Genomic DNA, 26,832 nt, shown 5'->3' on the forward strand with positions numbered 1-26,832 from the left:
TCTCAATTCCCTCCCAGTAAGATGAATGGGTGGGAATGGTAATGGCAGCATTCGGAGGGTTGTTATGACCCCAAACTGACATGCTAATGATACATGCATGCAGACATCCAGCATACAGCTGTGTGGACTTTACCAGGGACCTTCCCCTTTAATATCCTGTACTTATTTTTTTTTTAAATGTGAAAGAAGAAAAATGAACTGGTAGATAGAAGTCAAAGTATTAGTTTTGCCATTTAGTATATAAACAGTTATTATTTTTTTTTGCAAATGAGGTGTTTATTTTCAAATCAGGTCAAATGAGACCACTCAGTGGGTATAGAAGCACTTGGCTGTCAAACCTGAGACCTTGAGTTTGATCCTTGAGGCCCACGTGGTAGGTTAGAGAATTGACCTCTCCTAGAAGTTATGCTTTGTGTACATTCTTTTTGTTTGTTTGTTTGTTTTTTCGAGACAGGGTTTCTCTGTGGCTTTGGATGCTGTCCTGGAGCTAGCTGTTGTAGACCAGGCTGGTCTCATACTCATAAAGATCTGCCTGCCTCTGCCTCCCGAGTGCTGGGATTAAAGGTGTGTGCCACCACGGCGTGCACTGTGTACATTTTTGTATTCACGAACACATGAATAAGTGTAAAATCTTTGTTGGATATTTTGATGTATCTGTGTAGGTGTGGAACAACTTTCAGAAGTGGTGCAATATATAAACAGTTATTATTGTTGAGGAAACATTGCTGAGTCTGAGAACCCAGTCAGATGACAGAAATGAACACTAGCATTAACCATAGGTTCCTCTCACAAGACCAGTGGGATTTAGGCAGGCCCAATGTGGGAGTAACTGTGTAAGGGGTTTGTGGGTAGTTCTTAAGAAGGGGGGATGTGAGGACCTGTAGGACCTGAACATTTGCATGTTAAGAAGGGTGGGGTGCAGGTGCCAACCATTGCTGTGGGCATAACATGATTTTGCAATGCCCTCATGCCTTTTGCAAATGACTGTCACAACTTGGAAGGAGCAGCCTGCTGTCTCCACCCACAGAACAGTCCTACTTATCAGCCTGCAACTTGAATCTGGCCAGGTCTTTCTCCGAAATCTTCCTCTTTTGGTCACTTCTCACAAGCAGAGTGGTCCAGCTTTGCCTACCTCCAAGAAAATGCTTACTATAGACTTAGGTATATTAAACTCTTTCTAGAAATTATTTAATCAGACTATAAAACGTTTTTAAGGGAATTTTCTGCCCATATGCCCATTTGGCAATGTCTAGGAAAAGATTTGGAAGTATATCTTGTATCCATCAAATTACTTAATTACAGCTGGGCAGAGAGAGACTTGGGCAAAGTGTTTGTGATATGTATGTGTTCCGATTACTTTGAATTCCCTTGAAGTGTTAAACAGCTTTGTAGGATTATCATAAGGTAAAATATGCATCGTGTAGATTTTGTGCTCTGTACCCCCCTCTATGTCATCTTAGTCATTATCTCACTTGTAAAAAAATTTTTTTAATTCTTTTTTATTTTAATTAGAAAGAAGATTATTTTACATGTTAATCCCAGGTCCCTCTCCCTCCCCTCCTCCCCTGCCCCCCCCAACCAATACCCTACCTATCCCATACCCTATCTGCTCCCCAGGGAGGGTGAGGCCTTCCATAGGGGGTCTTCAAAGTCTGTCATATTCTTTGGGATTGGGCCTAGGCCAACCCCCTTGTGTCTAGGCTCAGGGAGTATCCCTTCATGTGGGATGGGCTCCCAGAGTCCATTCCTATGCTAGGGATAAGTACTGATCCACTACAAGGGGCCCCATAGATTTCCAAGGTCTCCTCACTGACACTCATATTCAGTGGGTCTGGATCAGTCCCATGCTGATTTCCCAGCTACCAGTCTGGGGCCCAAGAGCTCTCTCTTGTTCAGTTTAGCTGTTTCTGTGGGTTTCATCAGCCAGGTATGGACCCCTATGCTTATCCATCCTCCTTCTCTGGAACTGGATTTCAGTTCAGTTCAAGGTTTAGCTGTGGGTGTCTGCTTCTACTTCCACCAGCTGCTGGATGAAGGCTATAGGATGCCATATGAATTAGTCATCAATCTCATTATCAGAAGAGGGCATTTAAGGTAGCCTCTCCTCTGTTGCTTAGATTGTTAGTTGGTATCCACTTTGTAGATCTCCAGACATTTCCCTAGTGCCTGATTTATCTTTAAACCTATAATGTCTCCCTCTATTATCTCTTATCTTGCTCTCTTCTGTTCTTCCCCCAACGCAACCTCCCTGCCCCATCATGTCTTCCTCACCCTTCCTCTTCTCTCCTTCTCATTCTCCTAGTTAACCTCTCCCCTCTCCCCATGCTCCCAATTTGCTCAGGAGATCTTGGATTTTAGACATAGAGTAAAGGATTACCAGCCTACAATCCACACTGCCAGAGATGCTAGGAAACAAGGAGGACCCTAAGAGAGACATACATGGTCCCCTGGAGAAGGGGAAAGGGACAAAATATCCTGAGCATTATATCAATTTTAAAAAAATAATTTCATGTAGATCAGGCTGACCTCAAACTTGCTAAGTAGCTCAGGCTACTCTTGAACTCTAAAACTCCTGCCTTTGCCTCCCAAATGCTGGGATTACAGGTGTGTGCCACCACACTTGATCATTACCTCCGTTTTGAACAGTGTTCTTCCCTCTCTTGTCTGTTCTTCTCCCTTCTTTTATGATCTGCCCACTAGTCATCCAATGATAGGAGATAAAAATATGTGGCAGGATGAAGGCAGAGTTAACTTTCTTCAACCCGAGACTGGTCTTGGTGCCATCGGCAGGAACAGGGGTGGTCTTTCCCACATATCTTCTTGTGGAACTGTTCAGGTCTGAATAGGTAACAATGGAGAGGTGGCTTGTCTTCCTGCTTTAACTCCGTATCTTTCCTTATGCAGGTCAAGCAGCATCGAAGGCTTGAAGGATGGGTAAAGACTTCCGCTACTATTTCCAGCATCCTTGGTCTCGTATGATTGTGGCTTACCTGGTCATCTTCTTCAACTTCTTGATATTTGCCGAGGACCCAGTGTCTCACAGCCAGACAGAAGCCAATGTTATTGTTGTTGGAAACTGTTTTTCATTTGTAACAAATAAATACCCTAGAGGAGTTGGCTGGAGGATTTTGAAGGTGCTTCTATGGCTGCTGGCCATTCTCATAGGACTAATCGCTGGCAAGTTTCTGTTCCATCAGCGCTTATTTGGTAAGTACTGTACAGTGTGCAGCCATGTTGCTGGCTCTTGACTTTCTATTCTCTGAGCTACAGCTGTCTATTTCCAAAACACAGTGGCAGATGTTTGTAGCTTGTGCTCTAGCCTCAGTCTGTTCTGGGCTGTTGTAGTTAGGCAGACTTGTTAACTGTCCCATGCTTGATGTTTAAGGGAAATGGTCATGAAATGAAATTGGTATCAGGTTTCACTTAAACCAAAGGAAAAAAAAACACAAAACAAAAAACAAAAAAAAACCATGAAAATAGCCCTGAGTGTGGTATGGTGAAGATTGCAAATTGTAAAGGCAGTGCCTCTTTATATCATACACTTCACCAAAGTGAGCCAACTGCTAGCATATATATGTGCACACACACAAACACATATATGTATATGAAGTTATAAACAGAGCACCTTTTCACATTGTAAAAACCTTTTTGCTTTTATTTTTTTAGTGTAGTAGTGTGGTGGTGGTGGTGGTGGTGATGGTGGTGGTGGTGGTGGTGTGTGTGTGTGTGTGTGTGTGTGTGTGTGTGTTTAGAGAACAACTAACAGGAGTTGGTTCTCTCCTTGCACCCTTTGCATTCCAAGAATTCAACTCAAGTGACCAGGATTTGTGGCAATAAACCCTTCCCTCTGAGCCATTTCTTAACCCCCATTTTTTTTAGCCCAACCCTCTGGTTAGAAACAAACAAACAAACAAAAAAACCAAGTTTGGCTTTATGATGTTTATTTGGAACCTGAATAGTATAGTATACAAAAGAGCAGTAAAATATGCAGGAACCTCTTGGCAATAAATATCAGAAAAATTAGTTTACATTAAAAAGTAACTAGTTATGTGCTAGAGCAGTGGCTCTCATCCATAAAATTATTGTATTGCTACTTCATAACTGTGATCTTGTTGCTATTGTGAATTATAATGTAAATGTCTGATATGTAGGATATCTTATATGTGACCCCTCAAAGGGGTTGTGACATGCAGGTTGAGAACCGCTGTGCTCAGGGGATGGTTTTGTGATTAAGAGCACTGGCTGCTCTTCCAGAGGTCCCGAGTTCAATTCCCAGCACCTGCATGATTGTTCAAAACATATATATACATATATGTATATATATGTATATATATTTTAAAGATATTTATATATATCTTTAAAATAAGTAACTAGTTATAGGGATACTGCAGCATTTCACAGACATGAAGGAGGAAATTCACTTTGGACTTTGCGGTGATCTAGACCCAGATAAAATTTAGTGTGCATTCACTCAATGAGACTAGCTTTACTCAAGTTCAAACTCCCAGGGAAGTTTGAATGGGGTGTGGTTCCTGCTGCTGGCCTGATTGATGTTGGTCAAGAAGTAGGGATATTTATCCAACAGATATTCACTTATTACACACCAGACACTAGGCAAGAGCAGTTAATAGGCAAAGCCTCTGCTCTCATTAGCACTTACCTTCTGTAGCAGGGAAGTAAACAGATAAATGTACAAGGCTTGATGAGCTGACACACTTTGAGAATGAAATCAGATCTGAGAGCTGCAGCTTGGTTTGTCACTAAGAGACTTTAATAAAAACATATTGTACTCAGCGTGATAGCAAACTGGGTAATAACAGAGATTGTACTCGGCAGTGGTAACAGTTGAGGTGGTAGATTTTGGGGTGATTTAGACAGAACATCTTTACAGGACAAATAAATATAACTGCATCTCTGGAGGTCTCTTTACTCCTGGGCTTAGGGTATGGGAAGAAATCATAGCTTTAAGGGGACCAGAAGCAGAGAGGCTGTATCCCTTAGATGCAGGCAGAATGAAGAATGAAGTAGGTGTATCTGAGGTAGAGCAGTCAGGAGGAAAGCATCTTTCCACTTGACAACCCTCACTTTACTATGAAGAACAGAAATATGGGTGGTTGGATATAAAAAGGGACTTTAAAGCACGTGGTCCAGGTTTGGAATGCTGGGTAGAGGGAAGTCAGTGGGCCAGGGATAGGTGGACAGGTTGCTGATGGTCACAGAGAGCCACCAGGGATCACCATATCCAAATGTGGATGGTGCCATCTGAATTGTCCAGCATGGTCCCCAAAACGTGGATTTGAAAGTCTGCTGGGGATTGCTCAGACTTGCATTTTGCAAATAAAAGCTGGCAAAGGGGAATCTGGCTGGACAGAGAGGGGGCTAACCTGGAACCAGCCTGGAAGAGATTGGAGATTTACATGAAAACCAAGCATTCCAGAGTTCAAGTGATACGGAAGTATCAAAAGGGAGAACATTTGTGGGTGTGGTTGAATGACAGTCTTTAGTGGTGCTTTCCAAGGTGTGGTCTTTGGGTTACAGGAAGTAGTCAGGAGATTCAGGTCATTGACACAGAGGATACATGGGAACATAGTGTTAGTTGGCTCTCCCATCAAATATGGAACAAGCATGGCACTATATGTAGGTAATCATGTGTAGAAGCTGTTGAGGGTAGGTGGTTAATGTGAATGACTCAGTTTCCAAAATGGGTAGGGAGTGTTGGAGAGAGAAGTCAGTAGGTTTCCTTACAAGTAATGGCTGCAGGTGTTTGTAAGCTATTAGGGAGCCCTGTAAAAATGCAGTAGTTATGGTAAATGGGCTAGACTATTAAGGTTGGAGAAAAGCATCCAAATTTATGAAAGGACAGCTGAGTACCATCTAGTTAAAATAATGGCTTAATAATGAGAGTAGGTGATTTACTTCGTAATTGCTACATTTTTGCTAAGTTATTCTCTTATAAATTCTCTTATACTAAGACCAGATTTCCATCATGGCTTGCATGTCAATTCTCTTGTCAGTATAAGTAGTTTAGCTCTGAAAAAAAGCACTCTAGATTTCAAGTGGTTTACTGAGGATGAACTATTTTAAAATAACACAGAAGTGCATCTTAACTTTTCTGCCTGGTTTTATTACTTCAGTTCCACAATTTCTTTTTCTTCCCCTTGCTCACTATCTCTGAAGTGCTCGCTGTATCTTAGAGAAGGAATAACTAGTTTGCCAGTTTTGTGCGGGATGTAGGTTGAGCTTCCTGATGAACTCAAACCTGTGTTCTTTGTCTCTTTTCATCTCTTCTTCTTCCTTGGTTCACGAACCCTAAGTCATTCCTCCTAACTCTTCTCTCCTGATTCACTATGGATAATAGAGTGATTTTACTACACTGCTAAGTGACTCCTATCGTCTAAAAGATGAAATCCAAATTCTTTGGTTGGTGGCTGAGCTCTTGATGACTACTCTAGCCTGGCTCTTGTTTTTCCACAATACACAGTGTGTTACCCTCAAAGCAGCTGCCTCCTTCACTGCCCCTTTTACATAGCCCTCCTGTGTCACCTTGGCCTCCTGTAACACCTCAATCAACTTCTTCCCCCTTCCAATCCCAATTCAAGTATCACAACCTACAAGAAGCCCTCCTGTATTATTCCCTTTGTTTCCTCTCCATAGGAGACCACTTGCTGCAAGGCATGCCTGGCAAGATGCCATTGGCTGATAGCCTGCAGCATTGTGGGAAAAAAATCCATACTTTAATGCAAGCACAAATGTTCTTATTGGCTTGATAAGTGATAAATGTTTCTGTCTTGGTTCCCAGATAACTAGCCTTTATACATAATTCATTTTTAAAAAGCTATATTTAAGCCTTTAATGATGTGAGGGTACAAGCCCATGGCTGCGATGTTGATGATGGCATATGATGCTGAGGGGACTAAATCTAAATGACAAGCACAGAACTCTGTGCTACAGAAATACCAGGATGGTTCCCAAATGATCGGAATAATTTTGTGCCCTCAGTACGGCAGCTTCACCTTTTGTAATTCTCTAATAAAACGCCAGATGATAGATATTAAATAAAATTCCATGTCCTCTTCACCTCACTATAAGTCTGTCATATGCTTTATTATCTCTTTTTAGGAAACTTCAAAAGAGCAACAGAATACTATTAATTTATAGACAAAGTGAGGGACTAGAGTAACCCAGTGAGCATCTCTCTAACGTGTTGAATGGTTACTGATTTATATGTGAGATATAATGTTACTATTGCAGTTTCATAACTATGTAGATACATTGTTACAATTGTAGTTTTACAGCTAATAGAAGCAGCATGCTTTCTGTGTTGAGCTGGGTCTTGCTTTGTGACCCAGGGTGGCCTGGAACTCTGAATCTTCCCATCTTAGCTCCCCAAGAACTGGGATTACAAATCTGCTTTTCCTTACTCAGAGAGACAGGTGACTGAGGAGCATGTTCAAAAGAATTTCTTCAGTTTTAAGACTAACTCTTGTTGGTTGTTGTATAAAGATTTATCAGAAGGGAGCTCTGTTGAATTCTCTGCTGTCTCTCTTTTCTGTTTGCTTGGATGAATCTAGCTTTTTTATTTTAATGTGCATTCAAATAATTTGTTCTAGCATGATATTTTATCCATGGATAGAGAAATTCTGCTTGCGATATTTATATAAGAAGGGAATTTAGTTTCTTGTTTACTAAATAATTAATTTTTATTCTAAATATAAATTGAAGTTATTCCCAACAACATGTGAGCTAGTGAAGACAGAGTTTCTTTCCTGCCAGGTCCCATAGCTGTTTAGTCCTAAATAAACACACAGAGGCTTATATTAATTATAAACTGTCTGATGGCTCAGGCTTCTTATTGGCTAGCTCTCTCTTAATTATTAATCCATTTCTATTAAACTATGTATTGTCATGAGGCTGTGGCTTACTTGTAATGCTCTGGTATGTTAATCCTTCAGCAGCTACATGGTGTCTCTCTCTGGTGGCTCCTCTCTGCCTTCTTCTTGCCAGCATTCTCCTAGTCTGGTAGCCCTGCCTATACTTCCTGCCTGGCTACTGGCCAATCAGTATTTATTGATCAGCCAATAAGAGAAACATATATTCATACCATAGAGAAGGACATCCCCTCTTTGTGATATTTATATAAGAAGGGCATTTAATTTCTTGCTTATTAGTAATTATTAATTAATTATTTTTTATTCTAAATACAAATTGAAGTTATTCCCAACAACATGTGCACTAGTACATGAGCCAGGACATCAGGGTCAAGGAAAGGCAAGAAAATCTAATCTGCTTTGACTCTGTGAGCTGTGTTACCCCACCAAGCTCTGAACTTCTGGGAAACCCGTAGTTTGATTTTTCTTTGGGCCACCAGCCAGCTCCTAAATAATGACTCCGAGATTTCTTGTTAGTTATAAAAGTTCAGTCTATAGCTTAGGCTTATCGTAGTAACTCTTATAACTTAAGTTAAACTTCTTATATTAATCTACGTTCTCCTCCTATGTGACTCTACCATGTGGCTTTTTACCTTTCTTTTATGTATATCTGACTCCCCGTATCTCCATGGCATCATCTCCTGTGTGCCTCCTTATTCTTTCTCTCCCTGAAAATCTCACCTACACCTCCTGACTAGCTATTGGCCATTCAGCCTTTTATTCTGTCCTCCTTTTTTTTTTTTTTTTTTTTTTTTGTTTTGTCTTGTTTTTCGAGACAGGGTTTCTCTGTGGCTTTGGAGGCTGTCCTGGAACTACCTTTGTAGATCAGGCTGGCCTTGACCTCACAGAGATCCGCCTGCCTCTGCCTGCCTCTGCCTGCCTCTGCCTCCTGAGTGCTGGGACTAATGGTGTGCGCCACCACTGCCTGTCCTGTCCTCCTTTTAAAACTATAATATCTTTATGAATGCTTTGAGAGTTCCATACAGTGTATTTTGATTGTATTCACTCCCTACTGCTCACCCTAACTCCTCCAAAATCCACACCCACCTCTTGTCACCTGCTACCTTCATTTCCTTTTGTTTTCTAAGAAACTGCTAGGTCCAATCCACAAGAGAGTACCTCTGTGAGGCAAAGAGGGTTTGCACAACTTTACCAATTGACTGATCTAGAATAGCAAGAGTGTAATAAATGGATCCTCTACTCTTGCATCTTCTGTCTTATATTTTTGTTTTCTGACATGTTCAGAGGTCCTGTCTACTTTCCTTTCCAACATGGCCCCATTAACTGGTTATCAGGTGACCTCTGCCTGAAGGAGCTGTCCCTCTCTTTTAACAAGAAGGATGTTCTGCGGGTTTACTGAAGTCAGGACCCAGCCACAGCTGAAGAGATGGAAGGCAGGCAGATTCAGAATGGGCTGCCAGGGGTAGCATCTGAAAATGGTTCTAAACCCGTGTTTTCATCCAGGTTACTATTGCTATGATGAAACACTATGACCAAAGCAACTTGGGGAGGAAAGGGTTTATTCAGCTTACACTAACACAGCACTGTTCACCATGGAAGGAACTTACAGGGCAGGATCCTGGAGGCAGGAGCTAAGGCAGAGGCCATGGAGGTGTGATGTTTACTGGTATGGTATGCTCCCCTTGGCCTGCTCTGCCTGCTTTTTTTTTTTTTTTTTTTTTTTATAGAACCCAGGACTACCAGCTCAGGAATGGCACACAGCCACAATGGGCTGGGCCCTCCCCCATCAATCACTAGTTAAGAAAATTCAATACAGCCAGATTTTATGGAGGTATTTTCTTAATTGAGTTCCCTCCTTTCAGATGACTCTAGATTGTGTCAAGTTGACATAAAACTGTCCAGCACAGCTTGTTATATTGCCCAGCCCCCAACGAATATGTATGTGTGTGTGTAATTATTTATACCATTATTTCATTAATATCTGGTCTCTCAGCTATACCATGAGAGCAGGCCTTATGTTGATATTTTCCATCTAATCCCCAGGGCCTAAACAGTGCTTGACACACAGTATTCAATAAATTTAAAGATTTCTTCAGCTTTCCTATGTTGATTTTGCCTTTTCATTGGAAACTATAGAAAGGTATTCATTTGTTCATTCACAAAGCATGAGACAGGGAATTTTGAATCTGGTTAAAGAGACAAGATACACAGGCATGAAAAATTAAATATGCAGATAATAAAAGGAAATGCATGTCAAGTATCAAATGCACAGTCTATACCCAGTGCTGTGGGAATTCAAGAGGGAGGTCACAGAGGGCTAGGAAGGCGAAACGAAACTTTCCTGCTTGAGTGGGACCTCATTTGAGTCTAAAGCAACGGTGGGATTAAGTAGATATGTGTTGGGAGGCCTTGATGGTCAGAGGTTACAGTCTATCATGGCCTGGCAGCTCTCTCCACAGCTGGGCAACATGAGGGACTCCTTTCCCCAGTGAGATTTCCTGCTCTCTACATGCCCTAATCTGGAGAATGTCCCTGTGCCCAGAGGACCGACCTTATCTGAAAGCTATCTCTAAGCCTAGATGCCTGATTTATCTCTAGCATGGCCCTTGGCACAGCTTCCTTCTAGAAGCCTTCCCCCTGCTACCCATATGATAACTAAGACTTGTACTAGGACCTTAGCAATAAGAACCTGCTGCCACATATGAAACCTTATGATAGGAGCGTGCCACTTAATGCAAATTAGGGTTTGCCCCTAGGATCCCCAATCCTATACATTTCCTATATTCTGCAATAAAGCTGAGCTGATTCACTGAAGCTATCTCCTGGAGGGCGCTCTCCATGCAATCCACAGCTATCAGAACCCCATTCCCTGAATCTGCTCCCTCCACCCCCATGAACCAATGAACCCAAGAAAGAAGGAGAACCACAGAGGTACAGAAGTCAGGTCGTGGGCTAAATGGTGGTGTGAGCAAAGGAGATACAGATGATTCGGGTTTTAAATATGGGCATGGTGGTGGTAAGAGGAAAAACAGGGCTTGTCTGAGATGCGGTTGTGAAAGATTTATATTAAGAAAGAGCAAGCAAGAGAGAGTGCAAAGATTGGTTGGGTTTTAAGTTCTTTGGTCTTTAAATGGCTTGAGTTATGACTTTGGATTTATGTTCTTTGAGTTTTGGAAAAATCTGAAAAAACTATGAAATGATGGCATAGTTACTGAGGGAGTTAATGAGGCTGACTCTGAGGGGAGTTGTAAAGGGAGAGAGTGGGGAGTAAAAGAGATTTCATTAATTAGGGTTGAGACTGTTCAGGCCAGGGTGCAGTCGAGGTGAAGCAATGGGAAGTCAGGCAGGATGTGAAGAGGTGAGAATGTGAAACTTCCAGGGCGGAGGGGACCTGAGGTGTGAGCATCAAGGTGATACTGAAGGTAGTAGGGCAGACTGGGTAGGATGTCCGGCAGTGTGATCATCTTGGGGCTAAAGGAGAGAGAAGGTTCTGCTTCATAGGGAGTGTCTCATGAAGACTATGTATTGTGTCTCATCAGGCTTAACCTGGGCCATTGTTCTTTTCCCAAACCACGAGGCAGATTCGTTTCTTAAAATACAGTGCTCATTTCCATGTTTAGCAGGTCACCCAGCTAAATATCCTACTGTCAAACTTGTTTGTATGAATAGTAGCTGGACATCTGTTTCTGAAGACTTCATGCAGCTAGGGGAAATAAAGAATAAAAGCAGCTCTCGTGTGAGTTGGGGTTAGTTTTTGCCACTAAGAGATCTTGCTGACATATTTGTACAAACGTGGGCCTGGGGTTTCAGAGTGCCAGATACTGGACTGTGGGTTTCTGTTTGTCTACAGTTAAGAACCTTTATTCATATCCTCTTTATTTATATCTAAGCTTTATTAAAAACATCATGATTCTTTTTAAAAGGGTTGTGATAACAAAGGGCTGGTTTCTAGACCCCAAAAGAGAACTAGAACTAGATGGTTCTAAGAGTCTTGTGTTTATGTTATGTAAACTATCAATGGCCTTCTATTGTTTTCTTTGTGCTTTTGATTGTTTTATTTTTAAACAGTAAGTTTAGTTTTTGTTTTTTGAGGGGAGTAATTTCAATATGTTATGAGATTTTAGAAGACTAATTCTAGTCCTTTTCTTATGTTATTGTAATAAAGGGCAGTCAATGAGAGAATGACAACAATATTTTGTCAGCTAAGGAATTTAATAATGCTGATTGCCTGCTTGTCTCTAATTCATAGTGTTAAGTATACTTTGAGTATTTGCATTTCTTATTTTGAACTAGATGTTTGATTTTACTTTAAAATAGGAAAGACAGGCATTCTAGAAAATGTAGGCAAAATAATTCTGGTGATATGGGATTTTTAAGATATGAAAAATCAAGTACTTTGGAAGAAACATTATTTCAATATAACACCATGGGTATGGGTTGAATTGCTTTGCATTAATGTGTTATCTGAATATCTTACTAACAATAAATGAATGGTAAATCATTATTACTTATGATGAATGGCCTTTAGGTGTATCACAGTACCTAGCAGTGCATGTAGGAAAATATATTATAACTGCTTAGCAGAAATGTAAACAACTTGTGGTTTTTATTATTGTATGACCAAGAGGATGAAGATTTCCATTTCTAGGAGTAATGTGACCCATATGTCCCAATCCATCTCATCTACAGATCTGCAAGTGATACTTAAACTTTGCTTTAAACTTTGTCCTTTCAAAGTATTGTTAAGTACTTTACAGTGGAGACAACGGTTCCATAAAGATATCACCATTTTTGTGCTCAACGAATCTATCCCGAGTGTCAATATCTTCATTTCTGAAAGTGTTTGATTTGTCAATACTCAGTTAAGATCTATCAATACTCAGTACTTTGAGGGCTGGAGACAACGAAGACTGTATCGCAAAGCTTGGGATGTCTTCCAGTAGGAGAAGCAAAGCAAGGCTCTAATGTATAGATATGTAGAAGTATGAAACAGGTTAAGGGAAATCAAACTGAAAAATAATTGGCACATTAAAAAAAATCAACACAATGATGTTCTCCATAGGGGAATTTGATGCATGAGAGCTGTTGAGTGTGGGTGCAGTACTCTGGTAGCTAGAACATTTCCCCAGAATGTCTGTGGTCATGAGTTTGACACTCAGTGCTGCAAAATGGGTGGATGTGTGGAGCCCTTTACAGAAGAACTGCCCCATGACAGTAATGGGTAATGCTCTTTCTCACCTATAGCAGGAAGAGATGGTGAGGCTGGAAATCCCAGCGTACTGGTAACTGTACCCTCGTACCTGCCTGTGAGCTGCCTTCATTAGCTTGCAGTCAGAGGCACATCCATTAGCACTAAAAGGCAATCAACGGCAGCTTTCAGGGTAGCATCTGCTGTGCTCCAGTTCCTGTAGGAAAGAGATTACAAACTCCAGAGAAAGGTATTTCAAGGACTTAATACTCAGGTACAGCATCGTAATTCAGCAACTATTAACCAGGGAAGCTTTCTAGGTACCTTTTTTCCCCTTCAGTTTTGGTAGAGATGAGTCATTCAGGGTCAAGGGACTTTTTCCTACCCAAGGTTGATTTTTGATTTTTGTCTTCATCTCATCTTATTCCCTATGGGGGAGGTAATGGTGTGGGATTCTTTTGGTGACAACTGTCAAGTGGAATTGCAGCAGGCAGCTGGACTCACATATTCAGGAAGAGGAAAACCAGCTTACTATTAGTGAGGTGGACCTGGCCAGGGTAGAAACTGGCATCTCATGTGACAGCAAGTGGCAAAGCTGGCAGCGAAGAGAGCTTGCTTTTTGGGTTATTTATAATTAAAAGGTTGTTTGTTTTTCCAACATAGGGTAATTATTCCTGACTGAGGCAAGGGAGTTATTTGAGTGAATACTGACTTACTTTTTTTTCCTGGCTTGCTTTCCTTTTTCTCCCTTTTCCTCTCTCACCGCTATAATAGGGCTCATTATGAAAGATATTTTCATGGAGTTAAAATGGTATGCTACTTAGGGGGTCCTGTGGGCTAACAAGGATGTTAGTCCAGTGACATCAATGGGTGGTCTTGTTCCTTCATTGGGAAATTTACTAGGTGGGTGGAAGGATGTGAGACAAAGCTCTCACAAGGGGCTGTGTTGCTGTGAGGGGTTCTATATAGAAGGGGACAAAGAAAAGCCATTACAAGATGTAGGGGTACACAGTATCAGAATAGACGTCCTCAACTAAGGCAGGCTTGATTGTTCCTTACTGTGGATATCAGGTTCTGAGTGTGGGTGGTGGGAGGGACAAGTCTGTGGTTTGGATTTGGGCTCTCATGAGCATGACCCAGTGTTATTGTTGATGGATACACAGAAATGCACAAGGTTCATTTGCCTGGCTCCAAGGTCATCACAATAGCCGGCAGCAAAGTTAGAACCTAGACTCAAGCCTGACTTCCAGACGGAAGCCTTTCAGGGACTCCAGATGGCAAACTGGTAGCAGCCGGCCTTGTCTGACTTAGGAGTGGGTCGTGCCAGGCCACTCCCTACCATTCTGCTCCACATTGTCTGTGTCCAGAGCTTTCTGGCACGGCCTCCAACTGACAGCCCTTCCTTTGGGTTAAAAAGGAAGTCATTTGATTGGCCTGGCAGGAAGGTCCCAGTTTCAGGGCAGAGACCATCATTGCTGTGGAGCCCGGAGAAACTCCAAAGGTGCTTCCTGCAGTGTGCCCTTTCTCAGCAGATGCTCCTTTAGCCTAAGAGGAATGTGATGACAGGCCAAGATTTTTCCCTTGCTTAGTGCACGTGTCTCATACTTTGAGTGTCCTTCAGGGCCTGGGCAGCATGAGCCAGCTAAGAGTGGACACATGGGCCTGAGAGTGCAAGCTTGAACCTGCTTTAGCAGCAGTTCGGGGAAGGTTATGTTCTAACCTAACCCTCTGCATTTTATGGCCGTCCCAGTTTCTTCCTGTTCCATAGCAGCATTCTGTCCCCATTATTCCTGACAAATGTTTCAGGACTTGTTTGTCTAAGTGTCTTTATAGGAGGTCTCAGTGCACAAATCTACTGGCTATTAGATGCCCATTAGACACAGACACATGACAATGGCACTGCAGTGTCACTGCAATGCCAGCAAGAGATAGCTGCCAAGGAGTGCGGTGGGCCATCTAGCTTGAAAATGTGAGAAGTTGCTCTCAACAGGAAATGCATAAAAGGAGGTTTTGTAATGTAGCCACATTGGTGGGAGCTCTGGACTCTTAGGAGGAATGAGTTTAGCCAGATCATCCTGTTACAACTTTCTCCACAGAGCCTGATCAGGAATGGAGAATGCAAAGTGTCTGGGTGTGAACAGCACCTATGGGAAATCTGTCACAGTGAAAAGGAGGGCAAGGCAGGCTGGTGATCATGTGCTATGGCGAAGGAAGGGGCAAAATGGTCTGTGGTAATGTGTGAATGAGGGAGTGTTCCTGGGTTAGCAGATTCAGTTAGGCGGGAGGCAAGTAAGGGAGACTTCAAGGAGCATTATGGAAGGCATTTACTTTTTAAAATTAAAAATAGATATTTTCATGTAATATATTCTGATTGCAGTTCCCCTTCCCCAGCTTCTCCCAGAACCTCCCCACCCACCCAAATCCACACCTTTCCTTTCTCTCTTTCATTAGAAACTAAATGAGTGCCTTAAGATAAATAATAAATAAATGAAGTAAAATAAAATTTAAAAAATAAACAATTATGGGGGTTCTTGAAGACCATGTTCAAGATCTTAAAGTATCCCCAAAACAGCAGGAACCACAGAACATATCATTCCTTTCTTAAAATTTAAATTGAAAATGCTATGTGCTTATTCTGGGAGAAAAACTAAAACTTGAAATCAAGGAAGAAATTAACAGTCTTTGGTCTCGAGGATGACAAAATTCACAGAAGTCTGGAGGGAAGGCGAAGGCAACGTTAGCTGCCTGGCCCTGAGGCAGCCACAGGTGGGCCCTCACAGGACTCAAAGATGGAGCTCCTTTTAGAAGCAATGCGAGCCAGAACAGGTGGAGGAGGGAGGCAGAGGGTGAGTGAGGAAAACCCAGACATACAACTGCCCTGCCCTCCTCCTGCTTTAGAAATGATAACTTTACTGATGGTCACTTGTTCCTCTCGCGGAGCCCATCTCTGTCATCTGTGGAACCACAGCTGCATTGATCTATTACTAAAGTTGACCCTTGACTTCCCACTTGATCATCCTGCTTCATTCTCCAAGTTTGCTTCAAGAGACGAATGTTGACTTTGGCTATTGTGACACCAGGAGAGACCACGAAAAGGCAGATTTATTTCAGACAGATACGCTGAGCACCAAGTTCTTTTTGTAGGCTTAGTGTTTGCCTGAACTTGTTTGCTCAGAGTTGTGCCTACCCATTTGTTCCAACGAATTTGCCAAGTTCAGGAGCCTTAAATATGGGCTCGAGCTCCTTCATTCAACAAGCACCAAGCACCTTCTAGGTTTGGGGGTTCTAATACTGACAGACAGAAATCTCTGTTCTCTTTGTGTTGAGCTTGGATAAGCCATTGCCTGGAAGTCAGAGGACAGAAAATTCTGTGGCAACTAAACGAGTAGGAAGTGGGACATAGAGCAGGGCATTGCCAGAATTCTCTCTGTAGTTGGACAGCATTATAATAAGGAGCTGAAGCAGAGGGAATAGCCACCTGGCTATCTTTCTGGGAGAACATACCTGACGAAGGGCATGGGGCAAGCACAGAAGCCACAGGCTGGGTGAGTCTGGAATACCTGGTAATTAGCAGAGGTCATAGGCCAGTGCAGAACCAGCACAGACATAGGAGAAAGTAGGGGGAATCGGGACTGTAAGACTGGAGGAGTTCATTTGCAAAATCATTTTCCCCCCCAGGAGGTGAAAGGGCATCACTAACAAACAAATAATCTTGCCTAACCTTTTCAGTTGCTAATTGAAATGTAGTGTGTTCAAAATTGGTGTTCAAGAGACATCAGGTGTCCTGTTTCTAAGAGGGCACAATCAGTGCTTTCTAGAACTTTCTTCATCCTTAAGAACTCCCTGCCGTGGCTTGCTTTGGAGCCAATGTTGTTCTCTTCCCTCCTTTGGGAAATAAAGCTTTTGGCTTCACTTTTTAGACTCAGTCTCCTTAGCGTTATGAAGCCCAGGCTGGCCTCAAACTGTGTAGCCCAGTTGTCCTTGAACTTGTCCTTCTTCGGTCTCCACCTCCAACTCTAGGAGAAAGCTTGGGTGCTGAGTGGGTTCAGTGCATCTCAGCAGTGTCCCTTCTTTGTGCTTGGCCCATGGACACAAGGCTGCTTTGTGTTGGTACTTTGTGTTGGCAGGGGAGGTACTGAAGGACATGCTGGAGGAAGCAGATGGGAACAGTCACAATTGTCCTTTAAAGCCGTGACTCTCAGATTCTCACACAGTAAGAAAAGTCTTTCTTGGGTATGAACAGATGTTCTGTCCCCATGAGGAGGAGGTTGTAGATGGTGCCAGAGCCCTTCCCAGGCTCCTTCCCTCGGCAGCCACGGCCACCAGACTGTAAGTGTAGCGTCCCCCCCCCCCCAAATGACCCTATCCCTTTATCTCTAGGTTGTTCTCATGCTTTACAGCTACTGAATCCTGTCCCTGGCACTGCATATCATAAACACAAGTGATTAACAAGTCAAGCTTAAGAGGACGGAACACCTACTTAGTGTCTGAATTCTAGCTGTCAGCCCAAACAGAAAACTGTCAACAGTGGGTGTAGGAAGATCTTTAAATTCAATACATTAGCAGGTCTAGACATATGCTAGCCTTAGATTTGCAGGAGGGCTGGATAGAAGTTGTTTTGCATTCATGAAAGGAGTGCTTTAGAGGGTGGGCCTGTGGGATGAGCAGCTCCAGGCTTTGGGGATACAGCAGCGACATATTCTGGTGGGGTAGAAGTTAGTCACTCACACAGTTTATTAGATATGCTTGTCTCATCATTTATGACACATGGTAGGGTTGTCCTTCCTGGTTTTGTGGTATGTTCTGGCTGGTCAGGTGAGGGTAGGTGTACCATGTGGCATTTCCAAGCTAGAGCAGCTTTTCTGGGGCATCCATCTTGCTTCTGGCTTCTGTGTAAGCAGCAGTATTCAAGACAAGTGCTCTGCTCTGTGCCTTTGTGGGACAGGGATTGAGGGGTGGGACAAAGCCTGTGATGGGGCCTCATTAGAGGCGTAGTATGAGAAAAGAAGGTAACTTCTTTCCTGAAAGCCACTAAGATTCTTGGCGTGTGTGCGTGGCTGTGTGTGTGTGTGTGTGTGTGTGTGTGTGTGTGTGTGTGTGTGGTGTGTGTGTCTGTGTGTCTGTGTGTCTGTGTGTCTGTGTGTCTGTGACTATGCTCAGGCCCTCAGAGATCAGAGGGCTGTCAGATCCTTTGGATCTGGGGTTATAATAGGAGTCTGGGAGTTGCCTGTTGTGGGTGCTTGGAACTGAACTCAAGTCCTCAAGAACAGTATGTGCTCTTAGGCTGCTGAGCCATTGTCCAGCCCAGAAAGCCACTAAGCTTTTGAGTCAGTTTCCTATTAAGGCAAGTATAAATTGATGTGATGTAACAAAAGAAGCACTTAGAGGCAACTTGATATTTTAAATACAGTTAAAAGGGAACAGAGTTTTTAATCATTGTTCCCTTTCCATCTTAAGGGATCCCTACATCTGAAGGGGTTAAAAAGTTAACAAACTGAGCCAAATGCAAGTATGAATATCAAATTGCACATAGGAACAGAAATAGGGTCTGGAAAGCTCGGTTAGTGGAGGGCTTGGTCAGCATGTGCAAACCCCTGGGCTCCATCCCCAGCACTGCCTGAATCCAGACACAGTGGTGGTGCAGGCCTTTAGTTCAAGGCTGGTCCTGGGTGGATGATAACTAATCTCAAAACTCCAAACCAAAACAAGTACAGAAATGAAATAAAACAAACTGACAGTGAAAAATAAACAGATCTAGATGCTCATTAATGGAAAAGATTACTATGATTAGGACATGATACAAAGTCTGATCGTGAAGGAGGATCGAAAATACAAATTATCCATATCAAGAATTAAAGAGAAAATATCAATGCAAATCTAAACAGACAGAAAGAATTGGGAATGCTCATTTATGCTAATGCATCAAATCTTCAAAGAGGTGTGTGTGTGTGTGTGTGTGTGGGTGGGTGGGTGTGGGTGGAGAGAGAGGGTGGGAGGGAGGGCGAAAGAGAAAGAGAAAGAGAAAGAGAAAGAGAAAGAGGATCTGTGTATGGGTGTATACTGCATGCATTTGGAGCTTGAGGTCCACACTGAGGTCTTTCCTCCAGTGCTTTCCACCTTTGAGTTTGGAGACAGAATTGAAGGTGATCAGTTTTGCTAAGGTGGCTGGCCAAGGAGCTTCAGGGATCTACTTATTTCTCCCATCTACTCCCTTAATGCTTATAACTACCATAGTCTTTTTAGTTGGGTTCTGCGGATCTGAACTTAGGTCCTTGTGCTTGCTTGCAGGTATGTTACTATGTGAGCCATTTTCCCAGCCCACAATTTTCTTTATAGGTACAATTTAACAAAACTGATCAAAGAAGAAATGATCAGTATAGTTGTATATTTCATAATAAATTGAATTCATTGTAAGACAAACAAAAAACCAAAAACTTAACCCCTCCAAGAAATTTGCCTTGATAAATGGGTGCATTTTGGGTTCTAAAGACTGTAACTTCTGTCCACCTCTAAAGAAAGGAGACATGAAGACTTTATTAAATTCATTTAGTGCTATTTAATAAGACTGTGAGACACAGTTTTGGGTGACTTTTTCAGTCATGCTTGTCAAAGATGTGCACAATGAGATGAAGGAGAGCTTAACAGGAATACTTGTTTTTGTAATATAGGTAAGATTGTAAATGGGCAACTGTTTCCCCCCCACTGGTGGCAGTAGTTGGCAAATTAGAATATTCTTTACAAGGTAAACTGAGTTCGGGCTCTCAACTGGGGCTTTCCTCTCATTGTCTGTAGACCAGGGAGCTCTTGTTAACCTGGCAGGCATTCCAGACAACACTGCAAATGTTTTTGTTCTGTGACACTGACTTATTTTCTGCCACTCAAACTCAGGCAGTCTGTTTCCCCTTTATCTCTACATTTCAAATCTTATATGCCCTTCCAATTTGTCTAGTTTTTGTCTTTTTAAAAACTTTTATCATCTTGTATATTTCAGGGACTTACTATCTTTTAGATTTATTTTTTGGCAATTTCATTTATGCATGTGCATAATACATCCTGATCACACTCACCCCCTTGCCTATCTCTAATACTTTGAATACATCCCATGATTAGGTGAACCTGGAAGGTGACAGAGGAGTCGCCTTGTCCCTGCAGCTCCATTCTCACTGGTATCAGGGTTCCCAATTGGAAATCAACAAAACCTTTGGCCATGTGGCCATCTGCATGAAGGTGACTAGTACAGATCTATTAGCACATCACAGTTATCCAACATCTGAGAAATGGGTTGATTTGTCATTGATTTGATAGGATAACTGTTTCATACAGGATTGGTTGAAGAATTTCCTGCATTGGCTGAGGCATCCCTGTTTTCTCTGTTCACAATGTAGTTTGGGGGCCTCATGAGTCTTCAGCAATTCTTTCAGGTGTTATTCAGATGGGGAGAAATATGTATATTATGCAAGGTTCTTGTAGGTCCTAACTTAATTCTTTCATTGCTTAGTCAGTATATGAGGTGATTATGACTCTTATAACTGTCTTCAGTGGTATTGATGGTAACTCTATGTTCTTATGGAGTTGTGACTAATCTCAAAGCTCTCTGTCTCCAGAACCACCTGCCTCCCGTCTCAACCTTGGCAGCTTCATCATTTTCCTTCTTTGGCTCAGATCCTGCAGTGATCAAGGGCTGGCTTGAAAACAGAACTGGCACAGAGCATCATTACGAGTGCTGATACCATTCTAAAAATAAATGAAATAAGTGTCTGTGCTTCTAACCATAGAAAAGCTATGACTAAGGCATTGTAAGCATCTGGCAGATGTGGAGCTCAGTGACACAGCAGGTATTAGGAAGTAGGGGGAAAGACCTTTGCTGCTTGCCTTTTTCTTTTAGACAGCCAGTGTCTTAACCCTGCATGGGCACAAGTTGAGTGGTTTGTGCTTAAAACTTAAGCACTCTCCCACTTTAAAAAATAAGCTAAAAAATACCTAAGGGAATAGCACACATTAGCCCCCTCCCCACTTCTAGCCTTAGGTACTATGTCTTGCTTTATGTTTTTTTTTAATATCATGTAGCTAGTATCTGAATCCTCAATAACTTAAATAGCATTATGAAATTTCTGTAAAGGCATGGATTATTACCTCCGACTCTCTCTCTCTCTCTCTCTCTCTCTCTCTCTCTCTCTCTCTCTCTCTCCTTCTGGCAGAGAGAAAGACAAGAAAAGATGATGGGAATGAGTGCCTAATGGCAATGGGAAATGTCTTGAAGTAAAGATTACAAGCCAGAGTCTGAAAGTAGGAAATAGTTAAAGAGGAGATTAGCAGGGACCTGCGTCAGAAGTGTCCCAGAGATGGCACTTTGGAAGGGGGTGTTCACTAGTGATAAGTGCTGGAGGAAGACAGAAGGGGGCTGCAGACGGAGTAGTTGGATGTGGTAAATGGATAATTAGAGGTAACAGTTCCCACCTAGAGCCACGCCTCTCTGAGTCCTCAAAGTGCTGTCCCAGAGTTTAAATATCAAGAGAATATCGCTTTTATTCTTTTAAATAGGCTTAGTAGCTTAGTAAAAGATGCGCTGTTGTACTTATCAAGTGCCATGCAAGCACAGGGATTATTTAGGAAATTAATTATTTGTTTGAGACTCTACTTTAATCAGATTGCTTTAACACATGAATTTATTTACATTTTACAAATATATCTGAAACTCTGTTATCTCTAATGTACTGTGTTGAAGAATCAGGTACTTCAAACACTCAGATTCATGACTCTTCTAATAAAGTTCCCATTTAATAATTAATTTTGATACTGAAATTAATTAAAAGCCATACAGCTATTCTTCTCCTGGCCATGGAAATTAGCCAAAAGCTGCAGTTAACGGAGGCAAGAAGCCATTTCTGTTAATTTTATGCCATTAAAAAAACAAGTGGTTAAGAGCACTTGCTGCTGTTCCAGAGGACCTGGGTTCACGTTCCAACACTTATGTCAGGAGACATAAGTAACTCCAATTCCAGAGGATCTGTTGTCCTTTCCTGACCTTGGTGGACACCTGCACACCTGTACACAGGTGGCATTGGTACAGATGCAGAGGAAATATATAATATGATATGGTATATAAAATATATTCATATAATAAACACACACACACACACACACACATATATATATATATACAGAAATAAATACATAATAAAAATACAGCTTAAAGAAAAACCATATTGTAGCTCAGTTGGTAGGGTGCTTGCCTAGGATGCAGGAGGCCCTGGGTTTGATCCCCACTACTGCATAAAACCAGATATAGTGGCACACACAGTGCAACTTGCACTGGGGAGATAGAGGCAGGAGAATCAGAAGTTCAGAGTCATCCTTGTCTATATAGGCCAGCTTGGGCTACAAGAAATCTTATCTCAAAAGGAAGACAATGTAATCATGTTCATTCACGTCTGTTTACATATTTCAAATATCTTTTCTTTCCATACAGTTCCCACCAGTTTTTATTCTCATTCTTTGCAGTTAGATTCTCCTTTTCCTGTCTCCCGTTTTCATTCTGAGAGTTAGATACTGCCTAATAGTATTTAAACTTTAATTACTTAAGTTTTGGTTTTTTTTTTGTCCCATTCGCCCACATTATAGCAGTAAAGTACATCTTTCTTTTTCTTTCATCTTTTGACATGACAACACTTTGATCATTCGTCACAATAGCAAGTGAGTTGCACGTGTGTGCACATGCTCATGTGTGAGCTCATGCACCCTCACACACATGCCCTGGCACCAATGTGGAAGCCAAAGGACAACTTGCAAGATTCAGTTATGTCTTTCAACCATACCAGTTCTGAGAATTGAACTCCGGTCACCTGGCTTGGCAGTAAGTGCCTGTACTCACTGTGCCATCTCTCTGGCCCTGACGCTGAGGTTTCCTACTTCAATAATATCGTAAGGGGGGATGAAACTAAGGAGTGCATTCTGCTTTTCTGTCACATTAAATAGGAAGAGAGTCTGGATTTCACTTAGTCATCTTTTTGGGGGGTAGAATGTCAAAAGGTGTAGTAAAACTGAGTTAAATCCTGGTGGACAGCCCAACGTAGTTTACTTTTTCAATCTATACTACTTGGTCCTTCTGTGTTTAGTCTACACAGGTTCTTGGGGAATTGGAATTAAATTTTTGGTTTTCTTTTTATGTGATTTGATCTTCAGCCTAAGTCCCTTGTGAGTTCAGGACCCAGTATTTCACATCAGCTGTGTTAACTAAAACTACGATCCAATGTACCGGCTCCTTCACCAGCAAAATCTGCCCTGAGATCTCTCCCTTCTGGGAGGAGGGTAATGCTGGTATCAAATTGGACCCGGTGGGAAGGAATGAGGCCAGGTGACCAAAGCCCTTCTAGGGATGCAGGTAGGAATGCCACTTTCCCACTGATAAAAATAGCATTTGGTATTTGAGATGGAGTTGCTGAAGCAATAGGAGAGCCCCAGAGGAGCCCCCTAGTTACAGCAAACCATATTGAATCTTCTTTGTCAAAAACAAGGCAGCCTCAGTCATTTCCTGCAGCAAGGAAGAGACACAAGCAGCCTTGGATTATTTTTATGAGTTATCTGCTTTTAAGAAATGAAATACATATGATAGCTTGTAGCCTTGAGATTTGCTTAAACTCTCTCTCTCTCTCTCTCTCTCTCTCTTCTCTCTCTCTCTCTCTCTCTGTGTGTGTGTGTGTGTGTGTGTGTGTGTGTGTGTGTGTGTGTGTGTGTGTGTGTGATAGAGTTAGAGTCTGATGGGGCAGAGGGCTGAAACCAGCATGTTCAGGCAAGCTGGATTTTACAGAGATGCCGATGCTGCCTGCCCCAACTGCTCAGGGCCCTAGCCACAATTGCCTGCTTCTTTCACTAAAAGTTGGTCCTGAGCTTAGCCCAACTGGTTCTGCTTGGCTTATACATTTTTTATTTCCATTTGTCACTCAGGACCATTTGCAATAGAATTTCTTTCTCAAATGTGCTTTTTCAACCTTTTTCTTATTTCCTGCCTCGACTGTAACATTGGTTGAACTGATCTGCCTGCTAAAAGGTCAGACACTCTAATTTGGGGTAAAAGCCTAGAACACAAACATGTTCGGCAGTGTCACTTATGGTCAACAGTTTCCAGAGTGGCCTTTGCTGTAGTCTACTGTGGAGTCAACCCCTCAATCACCCTGGCAGAGTAAGGATCCAGGTCCCAGTGTTTTCTGGGCTAGTGTTTTCCAAATTATTCAACAGCAGCAGACCCAGTTCCCAATGCAAGGGCATCCAGAAGCAAACACAAGGCATCCTGTAGATGAGGAAGTTTATGCAGGATAAACAGGGAGAGGTGCCCCTCAAGTGTCTTCCTCACTTTGGCTATGATGTTGAGAGTTTGGATTCCAGATCATTCTATTGTACTCCCTTGCTGTATTTTAAGGAGCCTGGACTCCTTCCTGTAAATTTTTCATTGTACAACTTATACACCAGCTCACTTTAATATAACCCAGATTTATCTAAACCCAGGGAAGTGTTAATTAGTTTTTGCTGCGTTGGAGGTAGCCTATCCCCAGGCTTTCGAGAGTTATTGTGAGTGATTGAGAGCTGCTGGCACACAGAGCTGCTGCAGAAGCCCCTTCAGGGAATCAGTTCTCTCCTGCCATGTGGGTCCCAGCAATTGAACTCTAGTTAGGCAGCAAGCACCTTTTCCTATTGGTCCATCCTGTTGGTCCCAATCAGTGTTTTATTTTATTTGGCTTTTCAAGACAGGGTTTCTCTGTGCAATGGCCTTGGCTGTCCTGGAACTCTGTAGACCAGGTTGGTCTTGAACTCACAGAGATCTGCCTGCCTCTGCCTCCTGAGTGCTGGGATTAAAGGGATATGCCACCACAACCTGGCTCAGTATGTCTTTTTAAAAATTAATTTTAGTAATTTCTTGAGTAACATTCTATTACTTGAATGCTATGGTATAAAACTACCTCTGTCATATGATTAGAACACTCTAATAAGTTTTTGTTTTTAAGTGACTTGAATTTTTATGTTTTGTTTTGCACGTGCAGAAAGAAAACTAGCTTACCTCTTAACTCTGGAATCCAGTTTCAAAGCTATTTTGTGGGGATGTGGGGTTTGCAGATGTTTCAGGGTTGTAAAGAATTGCATGTGTCACTTCTCTGGGAGTGCAATCTGTCTGTACCCTTCCCCACACACACACACACACACACACACACACACACACACACACACACACACACACACACACAGAGAGAGACTTTGCTCAGCATCAGTTATCATGGTACCCTGAATCTGGATGCAGGATCCCTGAATTTGTCCATAGAATCAGAGACAGTGTCCCCTAGTGCTGTCCTCTGCAGTGCTGTACTTGGTCAAAGCGATTGCACACCACTGCTCTCACCAATACATCTTGTAAAAGGAACAAGGCTTTCTTCTAAACTTGTGCTCTCAGACCAGAAAAATAAAGTCCCATCTACTTTAAAGGCCTTATATCTTTAATCCCAGAACTCTGTGAGTTCTAGGACAGCCTGGTCTACAAAGTGAGTTCTAGGATAACCAGGGTCACACAGAGTAACACCGTCTTGAAACAAACAAAAGAAGATAGCTACCCTTTTTAATTTTAATAACTCTTTTGTATCAAAGAGCAACCTCTTTTGTTGTGTATTTATGTACCAGTTGAATATGTTATGAAAAGAGAATGGAGATGAGTAAGTAAGTATCCTTTCTCACCCTTTCTCACAGAAAACTCTATGTGAACTGGTTCAATGGAGAAGTGTAAGATCCATAATGTGAAGAAATGCTTGTTAGACCCACACCTTAATGCTTGTTTATTCTGTTATACACATGACATATACTATCTGCCTTCTATAGGAGAGCTGGCAGGGTTTGGTCTATTCTGCTTTCCTAGTATGTCTCTTAGTAAGACAGCTGTAATTAAACAAGGCCAGGATTTATCTTAGAGGCTGTTACTCAACTAAGAGCTTATAGAGGTGGTTGTTTTCATATGCTCTGCACACAGAAGGCCTCGTGCACTTGCCCTGCCTTGCAAGTGGGGAAAGTCTATTAACATTTTTGCAGGTATATTTTATGTGAGCTAAAAAAATACAGTCAGGTGTTAGGTTTGGTGTTGAGTGACACGGGTTAGACTCTCCAGGTGTGCACTGTTGGGTGAAGGGTCTGTCAGGCATGGTGCCTGCTGAGCAGTTGGGATGTCTGCAGGTGTGAAGTGGATGGCAGACTCACACAAAAGAATCAGAAAACCTTTGCTGTTACTTTTACACGGATTGCATGTAGAAATGTTAATATTTTGGACATATTGGCTTAAATAAATACTAGTTGCAGTTAAAACTTTATGGTTATTACGAAATTTTTCTCGTTTTTAAATTTAATTTGTTTATTATGAAATTTAAATTACAAGTTTGCATAGCTCCTTCAACGAATTGTATGCCTGATTTTTACTGAAGAGGCTTGCACTTTCTGGAAACATTAATTGTTAATGTATGACATTAAAATTTCCTTTAGAGCTACTTCAAAGGTTTGTTCATCTCTAAGAGGTCTCATTATATAAAGCCAGTTTTAAGTTCAGGGTGTATGTGAAGGAGCACTCTGCCTAGGGATGAGTGCCGTCTTGTGGACTGTGCTGGTATAGCAGCAGACAAAGAAAACAAGCATGGTAGATGTTTGGGGGTGGGATGGGAAGGGAAAAAAAAAAAAGAAAACCCCAAGAGGATGACAGAGATGGCCTTTGCTTTGCAGTATCTTTCTCTG

General features: G+C 42.0%; 1 protein-coding gene across 1 annotated transcript in view; it reads left to right on the top strand.

Annotated features, from left to right (window-relative positions):
- Positions 1-2,930: 2,930 nt before the first annotated feature.
- Positions 2,931-26,832, top strand: part of Tmem117 (transmembrane protein 117) — a 419,705-nt gene continuing 395,803 nt past the window's right edge. Inside the window, exon 1 of the mRNA XM_035440837.1 lies at positions 2,931-3,207. Within this exon, the coding sequence (XP_035296728.1) occupies positions 2,931-3,207 (277 nt within the window). The remainder of the gene's footprint in view (positions 3,208-26,832) is intronic.

Source organism: Cricetulus griseus, chromosome 2 (genome assembly GCF_003668045.3).
Source record: "Cricetulus griseus strain 17A/GY chromosome 2, alternate assembly CriGri-PICRH-1.0, whole genome shotgun sequence".
Lineage (NCBI taxonomy): Eukaryota > Metazoa > Chordata > Mammalia > Rodentia > Cricetidae > Cricetulus > Cricetulus griseus.